Here is a 14,123-nt window from a genome sequence, read left to right as displayed (position 1 = left end):
AAGAAATGGGAGGATGCGCTTCTTGGGTTCCCTGTTTGGTTAGGCTGAGGCGAGCTACTCAGAAATTCTACGATGATGCCAGAGCTAAAGGCTCGTCCTCATATTTCTTTTTAATAGAATATTTTTTATTGACATTGATTAATCCAAATTTTTAGCTCCCCAAACGCTAACCTCTGATACCGATCGTTTGTTGTTTTGGTCCAAGCCAACTTGATTTCACCAGACGTGGTTCGCTTCTGCTCCTATCCTATGCCAACAGTCTTAAACGTACGCCTAGTTTCGCACGCGAACTGCACTCCATTAAAATAGCTTTCTGAAGAATTTTTTTTAAAAAAAAAAAAACAAAAGAAGAAGTGAAAGCGATGCTGTCATCTCTGGCACCATTCCCCAATGCCATTTCGCTCAACCTTGTCTCTCCGTTGTCTTCCGCTCGCTCCCCTCCGTCTCTCTTCTCCAGGTTCCCTGTTCTCTCTTTTCCGTCATTCTCTGTCTATTTATAATAGATATATATATATATATATATATATATATATATATTTATATATCATAGCCAATGTTTTTATTTTTAATTTTTTTAATATATGCCATATCTTATCTCCTTTGAGAAAAGTTTCAGGGCCCAAATGTCATCCGAATCGCTCCCACCTCTTCCCCAACACCGCATCGTTGTACGTTTTTATTTCTTTTTGGGATCTATTTCTGTCCTGCATTCATATCCCTCCTTTTTGTTACGCTATAACTGATAAAGTTTGAGCTTTGTTAACACAACCAACAGCTAGGCTGTGGAGCGGTGTCTGTGGATTTCTTGGCCACGGTTGCTTCTTATCCTAACCCTGATGACAAAATCAGAAGCACTAGCTTAAAGGTTCTTATGCTAATATCTACATTTCCTACTTCATCTACTGATTTTTGACTTTTTCCTTTTTCTTTTTCTATTTTGAGTGTTTCAATTATTTCCCTTTTGATGGATTTTAACTTTACAGTGAGATAATGCAGTTCATATTTGGTCAATTCTGTCTTCTATTTCTTTTGTGATTAATTAATTATTTTGGCTGGTGTTTTCTTAGGTTCAAGGAGGCGGCAATGCTGGAAATTCCTTAACTTGTGCTGCTCGTTTGGGATTAAATCCACGATTAATTTCTAAGGCCTTACATATCTCTGCGCCTACTTTCATTCTCTTTTTGCTTCCACTCCGCTGAGAAGCCTGACTATTGACTGCAGTAACATTTTTGTTGTATCATATAAATCATTAGGTTGCCAATGATGCTCAAGGCAAGAGTATACTGGAGGAGCTTGAAGCTGATGGAGTCGACACTTCCTTCTTAATTGTAAGCTTTCGAGATAACTTTCGATTCATAGATTTGGAATTGATCTTTATTCATTAGCCTGCTATTATAGTTGTTCTATTCTTGATTGGTATATAGAGGTTATTTGTCTTGAAGATTTATACCATTGGTATTTTGGCTATGTGACTCCAGAAATTATGCTCCACCCAGATTCTATATAAATATATATAAATCATTTGTATATGTAGATCATTAATTTCCTGAGCCCAAGTTAGAAGGAAGGAAAATGACCTAGGAACTCCAACCATTATACCAACATTTAGCAGAGATCAACCTGTCAATGAATGGGTTTTATCATTTTTAGTTTAGGAAGTACACATGCATCACATCTTCTATGGAACTGTTTCTTGGTGAACCAAGCAAATCTGTGTTATTTGCTCGGTTCATATGCATGTTTTTGTTTCTCCCGCTGAATATTAAAATGAGAAATCTTTTTTCAGATGATGCAGCACAGGAGCCTTGTGCACTGGGCCACCTTTTATTATATCATGCATCTTTTACTGCCATTAACTGTTGCATTATGACCTTAACTCTCTCGCAAAGCTTGTAGCAGAGTATACTGTGAGATCAAATTCAAGTCTGGAGAAGTTCGACTGAATTACATAATGATGAAAATTAAGTGTTAATTAAGTGTTACATTTTTTATCAAGAAAAAAATATATTAGATATGTGTGTTACTCATTGGGGATGTTTTGTACAAGACAAGCCAAGTAGTCATTTTGGCTTCAATAAACAGTAGTAATATATTTTCTTTTTCTCTTCTTTCAAAAAAAAAAAAAAAACTCTCTCTCTTACTTAATTATATTGCTTTCAGGTTTCTGAGGAGGGTAATTCACCATTTACTTATGTTATTGTTGACAATCAAACGTGAGCACTTACACTTCGATGGCTATGACATTCTGTAAATTTTGATATTCTCCCCTTACTGTTTTATTCTCAGCATTGGTTTATATGTTATCCTTTCAGTAAGCAGTGTCTTTCCTTGAAAAGTTCTCCTTTTCTGTTTGTCTCTTTACATAGACATTTGGGATCTGCCTTTATTAGGTTTAAAGTACTGAAATTGTCTTCAGCAGAGTGGGTTAGACGGCTAAAGTCACTTTGGACTTGGTCCTACGGCTCTTTCTTTACAATAATGTGGATGTTAAAATGTATTTTCAATTCAATTACATTTTCTTTGGGTGTGGCATCTTACACTCATGACAAGAACAACAACAACAACAAGTGTCTTATGTTAAAAATGAAGTACAAGGAAAAAATTCAGGATGTTGGCTGACTGATGTGATTTGGCCAAAATGCATATTATTATTGGAAAAATCATTAATGAATTGAAGTAAATACTCATGTATCCAGTTGGTTGACCCTAAGTAATAATTTCAGGAAAACTCGTACCTGTATTAACACCCCAGGTTATCCACCCATGATGCCGGAGGAGCTTTCTCAATCAAGGTTATTATCTGCATTGGATGGAGCAAATTTGGTCTATTTGGATGGAAGACTGCATGAAACTGCTTTAATTGTTGCAAAAGAGGTAAATTTTCTTTTTCTTCTTCTGCTTACATCATCGAGGTAGATGAAACTAAGAGCTATAGTAGTGGTTGGCAGTTTGAATTGATTCAATAATGTATTTTCAATTTCCTAATTTTCTAATATAACAGTTGTCAAATCGGTTCCTTGGTTGAAAAACTATGATAATGAAGAGTTTGTTATTGTTAACAGTTAGGCTGCTCACAGGCTTGTGAGCAACTAATGTTCTAATTGAAAGCTTCTAATAGGACCAAGTTCTTTGAATTTTCCTTATTTTATGTTCCATGATTAGCTTTAGCTTCAGTTTATGGCGTACTTTATGTTGGCAGTTTGCCATTCTAATTGCTAAAATATCAAGTCCTTCCTCTATGTTCTTCATCAAGATTAATATCAACCAATAGCAAGTCGATAGCATTTTTTTTGGATTTTTCCAGTACAGGCGGCTCGGAAGAATATACCAATTTTAGTCGATGCAGAACGGAAAAGGGAAGGGTTAGATGATCTTCTGAATTTTACTAGTTATGCTATATGCTCAGCAAAATTTCCACAGGTAAGTTCATCTTGTTTGATGGATCACTATAAGTTTCTTTTACGTTAAAAATTCTATCTCTTGAGCATCTTCTGTCTCACCACCTTTTTATTTGCCTTCAAGTTCTTCCGGAGAAGGAAATTGTGATGGCTAGTGACTTTTCCTCTTTATTTTTTGATGGAGCATGTGAGTTTTCTCATAAAACAGTATTTGCAAATGTGGGCAGTTTGTATTGAAACTGGCAATGTAACTTTTCGCCATCAACCTTGCTGCTTCTGCTTGAAAATATCCATGCTTGGCTTATTTTCTTTTGCTCCCTTCTGTCATAGTTGTGTTGGGCATAATGTCTGTTCAAATAGTTGGCTGTATAGTTCCCATTAATGTTGAAAACAAGCTTAGTTTTGCAAATGTTTGTCAAAATAAATGCATTAATAAATAAAGGAAATGTCCTACAATTCTTGTTCAACTGCCAAAGGATCCTTCTTCCATAATCTTTTACAAGTGATGTCTTCTACCCATATCCTTGCAAACATCTTTCGCTGTTATCACTTAAATCTGTTCAATAATTGGTTTTGGCCTGGTTCTTTAATGTTTAGATACAAAGATGATATACTTGTGCATCACTGCTGAAATCTTTTAACTCATTTGATTTTTGTGGCACATGTTATGAACTTCCAATGAGACAGGCATGGTCAGAGGCTCCATCTGTCCCAAGTGCACTTATTTCCATGCTTTTGAGATTGCCAAACTTAAAATTTGTGATTGTGACATTGGGTGAAGATGGGTGTATAATGCTAGAAAGAACTGTAGATGGTGAGTATAGTTGCATGAATTGTGTTATTGCAGAATGTCAAATGAACCAGAACTAGAAATCATGGTTGCAACCGACAATGAAATAAAGAAATACTGTACTTGATTCATTGGAATGGACATTTTTTACAGGTTTTCTTTACTATGTTTGCAGGTGGTTCTGATGCTGAAGAAAAGGATATTCACAGTTTATTGGAATCACTAAAGCTGAGAATAGATGACAGCAAGACCACCCCAACATGTGTCTCATCGGTAAAATACAAAGTGGAGGACTTATAATTGACTTACATATTATATCTCTAGTGCTTCATGTTTAGTCTGTATAGGTTTACTATAATTTGCCGTAGGTGGGGATAGCGTTGTTGCACAATATGAACTTCACTGTCTAAATCATTTTTAGATTCAAATTCTTAATTTAGGAAGGGAAGGAGAAGCCTATTCTTATGGTTAAGCTTGCCTCCAATAGCTTGTTGCTATTTATCATGGATTGGCTTCTATGGCATTCGATACTCTGTTGGTTGTCTAAAATCTTTCTTTAGATTTGAACTCCTAATTTAGGAGGGGAAGCAGAAGCCTATGCTTATGGTTAAGCATAAGCTAAGATATTGTTTTAACTCTGCTATACCAGTCTCATCATCACCAGTTATAATTGTAATTTGCATGTTTTAAATTTTCGACATGGTATTAGCGCAAGTGTTATCCATTCATAGGTCCCTTTGTGATTCACACCACGTCGTCTACTGTCTTTACACGTGAGGGGGAATATTCGAAGTGATAAGGAATCCTATAACTGTTAAGTTGGGGATATCTTGTATAAATATAGTAAGGGTCCCTCCACTTATTGCTAATTGATTTTAGGTTAGATGCCCGTTCTAAAAAATTCAATGGTTAAGTTTTTAATGGAACCTCCTTATTCACTGACCTCACCTAATTTTGCTTGACTTTGAGTTAAAAGGTAATTCTTTGGGCAAATAATTTGGAAGGTATTTCTATTCTTCTACAATCTACAGAAGTTTTAAAATTTTCTTTCATCTTCCATTTATTGTTTGTTACATGGCTTCAACATATATTAAGAATGCTAAGCGGTTGTTCATTTTCTAGATGAAATTCTTTAAGGAAAGACGTCAAAGGACGGTTGTGCATTTTTTTTTTTTAATTTGATAAATTTGCTTTCCCCTTTTATCCCTTTGTAGGCGGTGACCAAATTGAGTGCAAATGGGATAGGGACAGTGACTGGACGGTTATTTGTGGGAACAGCTGAGAAGATTCCGCCATCAGAACTTGTTGACACAACTGGTGCAGGAGATGCCTTTATTGGAGCAGTAGTTTACGGTACATATAACCATTCAACCTAATTTATCTCTCTTTTGTCTTCTAAAGATTCTTCATTCATCGGCAAACAGATTTTTGTTTAATGTACCTGAATATTGTTAAAGATAGGTAGGAAAGACTTTCGTATTAATCTTGAGGTTAACATGTGTCTTGATTTTAACAATCCATTGTTCCAAAAATGCCTAAGCAGTAATAAACCTGGAATAAAAGTCAGCTTGTTTCATTTTCTGATAGTGTGGGAGTCGAACAAGAGTGAAGTGTGAGTAGACAATTACGTCAACAGTGGCATCACAACCACTCATCACCTTAATCTTCTGGATGCAGTCAATTAATGTTGAAGGTGATTGTATTTGTATACAAAATGAGCCTTTGTTCAACAGTTTGACCAGTTAGTGAGGTTTTGTCTATTAGTGGATGCACAATTGAGATCCTATGTTAGAAGCCTTATTGGAAACTTTGTGATCCTGGCACGGCTGAACAAGTATCATTTTACAGGGATCATACCACATGGTTTCATTGATCTTACAGTTTCTTTAACTATATGTGGTCTGCAAAATTATGCAATTCATAAGCTAGATAGTTTGTTCTCTATAGAATTTGAGAACTTGCAAATTTCATGGCATGATTTTTTCCATTATTTCAGTACTGCTCCTTTTGTTTCCTACTTACTGATTGTGTAGGCCATTTGTGAGGTTCATGACCCTTTCATTTCCCTTTTTTGTTTAGCTCTCTGTGCCTGTATGCCACCGGAGAAGATGTTACCATTTGCTGCTCAAGTGGTAAGCTGATATACTCTTAAGCAAATTAGGTGCAAGTTAATCATTTTAGCTTTGAAGGGGGCGACACGATGTGGTTGCTTCGAGAAGTTTTGCTGACCTGATGTGATGCCCATTGCAGGCTGCATCTGGCTGTAGGGCTTTAGGAGCCCGAACTGGTCTTCCACACCGTACAGATCCACGCTTGGCAACTTTTTTATAGCAAGTTCCGACATGGTGCTGTAGGCGAAGTAAATGGAAATGTTGCCCATGCAGGCTACAACCAGAGTATGTACATTGGCCAGGACATTGCTTTGAGCTTTACTCTCATTGCATCATGCCATGGGCCCTAGTTCAAGCAAGACATCCTTTTATAGAGCAAAGGTTGTCTTTTACAACATTATTTATACTTGCTTCTATTTCACTTTGTATTAGATACATCCTCTTGTGGAGATGCTTCTTTGACTCGCACTACTTGAATCTAAACTCTCAAAGCCTCCGTCTTCATCTGCTTTGGAGCTTTAAATATATAGTAAATTGCCTACTTTTTTTAATTGCGGAATTTCTTCTCTAATTAGATTTGATCATTCTTGTTAACTTGTCTTAGTTGTTATTCTGTAAATATAAAATACAAACAATTACACGAGTAAATATGAATATGACATAATTAATTGAACGTGTAAAGATTTTAAACATAAATATAAATATATTTATTAAGGATGTAACATAATATGAAATAACATGTCTATTAAACGAATTGGATTAAATTGTACATAGCGTGATTTATAATTCATTTAAATGATTATCAAGATTAAAATTTTAAATACAATTACTGTAATTAAATTAAAATGTATATAATTATAAATAAAATATAATTTTATTATTTAAAATTAATAATAAAAGAAATTATGACAAAAAAAAAATTCTATCTTGAGTTGCTGTAACCGGATTGATTTGATTTTTTTTTTTTATACGCAAGTCAAGCAAAGAAGGGCATGCATTTTTGCACTATTTATGTTTTTTGTTGGATAAGATTTTTATAAATCTTCCCTTAATAAAAATATTTCATATACTTTTTTTTTAAAAAAAAAACACAATCATAATAGAAAAATATTTCATAATCAGGCCATAAATTTATGAAATATACACATTTACATGACTAATTAAAGAGATGACGAATTATGTATGGACAAGAACTAGTCTGAAATTGAGATGTAACCTATGTGGTTTACATGAACATAACAAACAAGGTTGTTCAAAAAGAACAGCAGTGTACTCCCAACTAAAGGAAAATTTCAATTAATGTTATTTTCTTAATTTCTTTAGTTGAGATTATATATTTCTAGTTCTAATATTTTGTTTTTCTTTGTTTTCGAGGTGGGGAGAGGGAATTTGCATGCAACAAAGGAATATAGGTGTTGGAAGGCAAGATCTTGGGTTATCTTCCAATCGAACTACCGTTACACAATCAAATGTTGTTAAGGTAACACAACTCCATGATGGTTGTGTTTTTCACATATTGATATAGTGTGTTCCATGAAATGCTATATGTACTTTTCCTATTATAGGGTAAGAACTAAGGTCTATGAACCAGTGGCACTCATACACGTCCACCAAGGGGCTGCGTAATTGATAACTCTATTTGGCTTAGTTCTTGTAGTAATGAATAAAAATTAGTAAGTTTTATTTAATTATTTTAAATTAATTATTTTATGTGAGTCAATCTATTCTTAGTTAATTTTATTATTAATTTGGTGTTAATATAGTTAAGATAGGTTGTATTGATTTATTTGTACTTTAGTAGGTGTTTGAAAGAAAAATTTTAATGGAAGAAGGAGAGCAATTTCGAGGTGTAAACTTCCAAAGCACATGTTTCAGTATTTTGATCATAACTCTCTCTACAAAGCTCCAAATGAAGAAATTCTTAGATCATTCGAAAGATAAGAGAAGAAGCTACAGCTTTTATGTTTATCACTTTACCCAGTTTAGCCTGTAAAATAGCCAAAAATCTTGTTGAAGTTGACCCACTGCAGCAGTTCTAAAGCAATTACGATTTCTTTTAATTAATTGGGTAAGGCTATGACTTACATAGTGTGATGCGGAAATCCAAGCTGAAATTAACTTCTTTCTTCACCCAAATTTGTCTAACTTCAAAGCCTATAAAAACAACCTTTCAGATGACTTAAAGAAACAAAAACACTAGATTGAAAGCTAAGAGTCGGGCCATAAAGTCATTGAAACTAAGAACATTTTGAAGGATTCAAAAAGACTTGGAAGATCAAGATTATAATTCTTGAGTTTTATCTTTTCGATTATTCTCTTATTTTCTTTGTTTGTTTTTATTATTTAAACTTTATTCGATGATAATGTGTGACTTGATGGGGAACTAAATTTTTAATCTAAGATTATGATTGAACTCAATATATAGTCTGAATTATTTATCTCTCTTTTACTTATGTTTGATGGATTTAAGTTGTTTATTTTATTCTGTTCTTAATGCTTCTAATTGCCTGATCACTAATTAGATTGAATTGAAATCCTAGGTTAAACTTGACGAAAGAGATTTAGGTAGACTTTGAATAGAATAGCATATGATCGAATACACTTAATTGATTAGGTGGTTTGATTTGCATATAGGGTAGACATACACCTATAAGCCATACGTAGCCAGGATTAGCGTACAAACTCAATGAATCTTTCTTTAATTTAATTTGCATAGATATATAGTAAATTAATTGGGATAGGTATTTTTATGACAAACTCAACAGAGACTTGTAAATAATTTAAGATTCTAGGTTAGCAACTTAAACCATTAAACTAAGTTAAGAGAGAGAGACAATAATTAGATGAAGTATTGAGGGATATTATAATCCTATGTCTGTAGTTAAGTGAGTTTTATTTACTATTTAATTTTAGTTTTAGTTTATTAGTTTTAATTTTTCTTTTTTATTTTGATTGTTTAGATAAAATTAGGGTATTATAATTTTAGTAGTTACTAGTAAGAATTAAACAATTATCTATGGAAATGATACTTTATTTTATTACCATATTACTTATTAACGATACGTGCATTTGCGAAAGAAATCAACAACAAGTTTTTGGCGCTGTTGCCGAGGAATTGATTTTTAATTCTCTCTTCTTAATATTAATACCAAGCATTCCTAATCTTACTTCAAACTTTTTTTCTTATTTTCAAATACTTTTGATTGAGGTGATGAACTATTTGTGGCCATCTGAACCATTTGTGTCACGACCCGGTACTCTCTTCGAGCCCGTGACAACCGCCACGATGTCTCAATAGACACTCATTACTTAGAATGTCAACCGAAACCTCGCAAGGCTCTTGTATCAATTTTAGGTCTCCCTTGTGAGTAACAGTTACTAAATATCATGTTTTAAGGGAATATAAACTATTTTTAAATAAAAAAACAAACAAAAGTAATTTCTACCACAAAGGGGTATTTTGATCATTTTTATCCAAAAATTTTGAAACCTGGTGAAAATACGGCATACGATCGAAAAATATACATTTCTTATCTAAAAATAATTTTAGTAATCTAAATCATCCATTTAAAATGAAATTTTGGCTAATCAAACTAAATAAAAATATTAAATAAAATATTTTATTTTCTTATAAAACAATATTTATAGAATCCTGCATAAATAATTTTTTGTAGCGTAAGAACAAAATAAATTCATATATATAATAGCACACTAAACCAAGTATACGAAAATATTCTACAATGACATGTGGGCCCCAAAATAACCTTAAATATGTTTAAGGATGCAAATCCAAAAGCAACCCTCGACAAAATCGGCTGTCTACAGACTGTCCTGAGCCTGAAATAGATAAAAAGAAGGGGTGAGTTTTTACAAACCCAGTGAGTAAGCAAAATTCATCTATAACATCTAAATCCGAGTAAATGGAGACAGTTAAATCATCCCATCATAATATAGTTTAGAACATTCAAAACTCATTTCAATTCCTATAAAACAATTACATTTCATCAAAATAATCAACAAGGCTTATGATTCTCTTAAAAAACTTGGCTTGTGCCAAAACTCATACTTGGTGACACCTTGGCCCGGGCATCCAACCGAGTTCGCCAAAGATGTTAAAACGACATATACCCATAAAACATGTTTTTACTTTTAAAATATAGTCATTGCTTGGCGTTGGTTGAGTTTCATCCTCACGTGGTGGTTGGGCGTGAAGTGAACTCTAAACTTGCCTTAGGAGATACCCTCCGCGTCTTTCATACTAAGGTAAAATATAACAAGGTTTACCGTGCCCCTCTAATAGGCTGATCCACGGAAACCCGCCCACTGCAGTAAGCTAATCAAATAACCCACCAAATCAATAAACATTTCGATAGCATGACATGGCTAATATGATATTATCCAGCCTGTCAAGGTAAAACAAAAATAGTTCATATAATCCAAAAACCACAAATCCAACTATTCATGCCATCACATTGTCATAAGCCATCAATCAAACCACATATATATATATATATAGATAACACAAGTATTTAATCTCCACTTACTCAATTTCCAAAATTATCATTGAAATGCAAAACAATTTATAAATCTCATTCATTTAACCATCACTTAAATTGTAAAACATAAAAATCTACAGTTTAAGTTCATTATTCTTTAAAATCATAAAAAAACGAATATAAACTACTTTAGATAGTTAAGATGAACATTTGATTACTCACAATAGCAAGAGTTTGGAGTACTTTTATTCTTGGTCCTCGGGTACAATATCTTTACCTTTATCAGAGGGCTCACCACCTATACATGATACACGACACGTAATTCAATATATTTGTGCCAAACTGTTATAAAACTATTTCAGGCTCTATATGAATGCATGACATTGAATGAGAATTGTCTGAATAATCATTTAAAGACGATGTTCTACGTGGGTTCAATTATGATCAGACTGAATTGGCATTCGACCTAACTCGCACTATGCCTTGTTTAATTAGCCAAAACATCCAATTCAACTCCCAATATCTTCATTACACTTCCAATATTCCAAATACACCAAAGTACCTCAATGAGCTTAATTGTGACTTAATTCACCATAACCGAAATTCATTTCGATTTCGATATCCGATACCATAAATCATCAATTACGAGCTAAATAACATGAATTACAACCAAATCCATCATCAACATGCCCTATAGAAAATTCGGCCAAATGAGGGTGGTTGAAGAACATGTGATTTTCTTGTTTGTTTTTCCTTCCAAACATCACAAAATGACTAAAAACACTAGGATATTATGAAATCTAGCAAAATTCATCACCAAAACTTCTCTCTTTAAGTTTGGCCAATAAAGGTTCCCTCTTGAAAACTTGAATTTCAGCCATGGAGAATGAAAAAAAAATGCATGGGAAAGGTAGATCACAAGCTAAAATAAAAAAAAATCTTACATTTACTTGCTTGATTCTTTGAAATCCAACAATTTCTCATGGATTTTTCCTTCCTAGGGTTTGTTCTTCTCTTTTTCTCTTTGTTCCCTTGCTTGGCCGGCCATAAGAGTGTTAATGTGAGGGTTTTAAGTGAGTTTATATAGGCAATTAAAATAAAATTAAAGCTTGACACTTGTCACCTTTTAATTGGTCCATGTTTAAAAACTTAACAATTAAGCATTTCATTCCCACCACATATAATCTCTCACTTAAAAAAATAATGGGTGAAATTCATGGGTTTGACAAGTGTCATGGTGGTGTAAAATTTCAAAATTTCCAATTTCGTCCTCATGGACACTTAAAATGATCGTTTTACCCCTATGTTCGAAAAAATGTCGAAATTGAAATTTTTTACTTCTCAAATTCTAATAATGGTCTAATTAATCAAATTTAGTCAAAATATCATCCAACATTCCAATTTTTCTCTTAAGTAGTAAAATGACCATTTTGCCCCTATGTTATTAAAATTCTCGAATTAACTCCAAATCAATCCTCGAATTTTGAATCATCATATTAAGACATTCTAAGATTCAATAACTCTCAAATACATCGAAAAATCTTTATTTGGCCTAGTTCGAGGCTTTAATCAACTTAATTGTACTATTAGGTACAATACCGACTTTTAACGATTTTTCGATACATTCACTTATACAAACATTCTATCAAGCACATGAATGACATGACAAGTATATAATAAAATAGGACTTGAAAATTTGTGCCTAGGAGGGTTGCTAGTGATTATGCATTGGATGCAATCAGTGTTTTAGCCACCCAAGTAGATGCTTTATCTCAGAAAGTTAACGCTTGGGGTAATAATTCTTTTCAAAGTGCTTTTGTGACATGTGAGTTTTGTGGAGATAGGCATTCAAGTGATTGTTGTCCAGTCTATTACAAATCAATGCAATTTTATGAAAGCTTAGATGGGCAACAAAATAAGTCATACTCCAACAATTACAACTCAAGATGGAATCACGAAAATTTTTCATGGAGTAATGATCATGGTCCTACATATTCATCACAGCCTATTTTCCATAATGGTTTTTAGTCACAAGTCAGAGCTCCTATGCTAGAGAAAAAGCCTTCAATAGAGGATATGTTCATGCAATTCATGACAAAGACAAATGGCTTCATGACAAGGACTGATGCCATCATGCAAAGTTAGGCATAATCAATCCGAAATCTTGAGACACAAGTGGGTCAACTAGCTAATGCCATCAATAATAGACTTCAAGATAATGGAGATAAAGTAGATCAAGGAAATACTTTCAGCAATCAAGTTCAAGACAAAGAAATTAAGCAAGAAGAGAAAATATCTACATCACCGCAAGTCAAGCCATATATGCCTCCCATTCTTTTTCTGGATACAGTTGATTAGTTACCTAAGGAGATTATAGCAAAAGCGCATTATTCAAAAAGAACTCAATCTGAGAAGTTAGATAGAAGTCAGCATATTCCACCACCTTGGGTTAAGCAAACATTAAAACTTGAGTTAAAGGCACTACAACCTCATCTTTGGAGGAGGCTACTTTCACACCTCAAGCTTTTTCCATGCAAACTCAAACCTCAACCAAAGTCAAGCTATTGACTATAAAGAAGCGCTTCTTGGGAGGCAACCCAAGCTTTTGAAACTCTTATTTTTTAGTTTTTGTCATTTTATTTATTTATTTATTTTCACTAATCTCTATTTATTTTTTTCAGAAAATTTTTTTTCCTATAAGTGACAATGAAGATGATAACAATAAGGAAGAGGAGGAGGATTAAAGCTTCTACAAAATTCATCCAATCATCAGGGGAGTATTCTTCACCTTTCTTTTATTTTTTCTAACATTGAGGGCGATTTTTAGTTTAAGTTTGGGGAGGGAAATTTATTTTTCTAGTGATGAATATTTTGTGGAAGTTTTAGATTTAATTTGCATGCGCATTTATAAATAATTTAGGATTAGTTGGTAAATGAATTTATTTCTTGTTTGAATTTTAGGAATCTAGAGTAAAGTTGTGCCAATTTCTTTTCAATAATTTTTTTTATCCAATGATGATAACTAGTTGTCTTGAATTTTTAGTTTTTGGTGAATAAGGTTTTTGTGTGGATTTATGCTAAATTTTTTTGTTAAGTATCATTGTTAGAATGTGATTTCCACAATTTTGAACACTATATTTTTTACTTTGAATTATTATGAATATCTATAGAAGGTTTATATTGATATGAATTTTAGATTATGTCATGAATTTTAGAATTTGCTTGATTTTCTCTCGAAGCGAAATCTTAGGCAATACTTAGATACAGAGATGATTTAGGCCATCTTTGGACTGTATGAGCCTAAAAAGTCAACCTTGTTAAATTTTTA

The 14,123-nt window shown here is 33.2% G+C and overlaps 1 protein-coding gene across 2 annotated transcripts; it reads left to right on the top strand.

The window, feature by feature from the left end:
- On the top strand, positions 162–6,850 carry LOC18613022 (ribokinase). 2 transcript variants are annotated; one of them, XM_018125368.1, is made up of 13 exons: positions 162–457; positions 617–668; positions 776–865; positions 1,068–1,145; positions 1,254–1,328; positions 2,161–2,213; positions 2,724–2,874; positions 3,310–3,420; positions 4,086–4,212; positions 4,364–4,461; positions 5,403–5,541; positions 6,268–6,320; positions 6,439–6,850. In XM_018125368.1, the coding sequence occupies exons 1-13, from the start codon at positions 363–365 to the stop codon at positions 6,517–6,519; spliced, it is 1,203 nt and encodes a 400-aa protein (XP_017980857.1). In that variant the 5' UTR covers positions 162–362; the 3' UTR covers positions 6,520–6,850. The 2 variants fall into 2 exon arrangements, with proteins under 2 accessions (XP_017980857.1, XP_007050098.2); XM_007050036.2 differs by having other exon boundaries at positions 611–668.

This window comes from Theobroma cacao, chromosome 1 (genome assembly GCF_000208745.1).
Source record: "Theobroma cacao cultivar B97-61/B2 chromosome 1, Criollo_cocoa_genome_V2, whole genome shotgun sequence".
Taxonomy (NCBI): Eukaryota; Viridiplantae; Streptophyta; class Magnoliopsida; order Malvales; family Malvaceae; genus Theobroma; species Theobroma cacao.
Note: the sequence above shows the minus strand (reverse complement) of the source record. Positions and strands in the feature narration are given on the sequence as shown.

Excerpts from the sequence above, each read along its gene's own strand:
- LOC18613022 (XM_007050036.2), top strand. The coding sequence starts at position 363 with ATGCTGTCATCTCTGGCACCATTCCCCAATGCCATTTCGCTCAACCTT. Across the intron at positions 458-610 it reads CCTCCGTCTCTCTTCTCCAG|TTTCAGGGCCCAAATGTCAT; the intron begins GTTCCCTGTTCT and ends CTTTGAGAAAAG. Across the intron at positions 3,421-4,085 it reads GCTCAGCAAAATTTCCACAG|GCATGGTCAGAGGCTCCATC; the intron begins GTAAGTTCATCT and ends CCAATGAGACAG.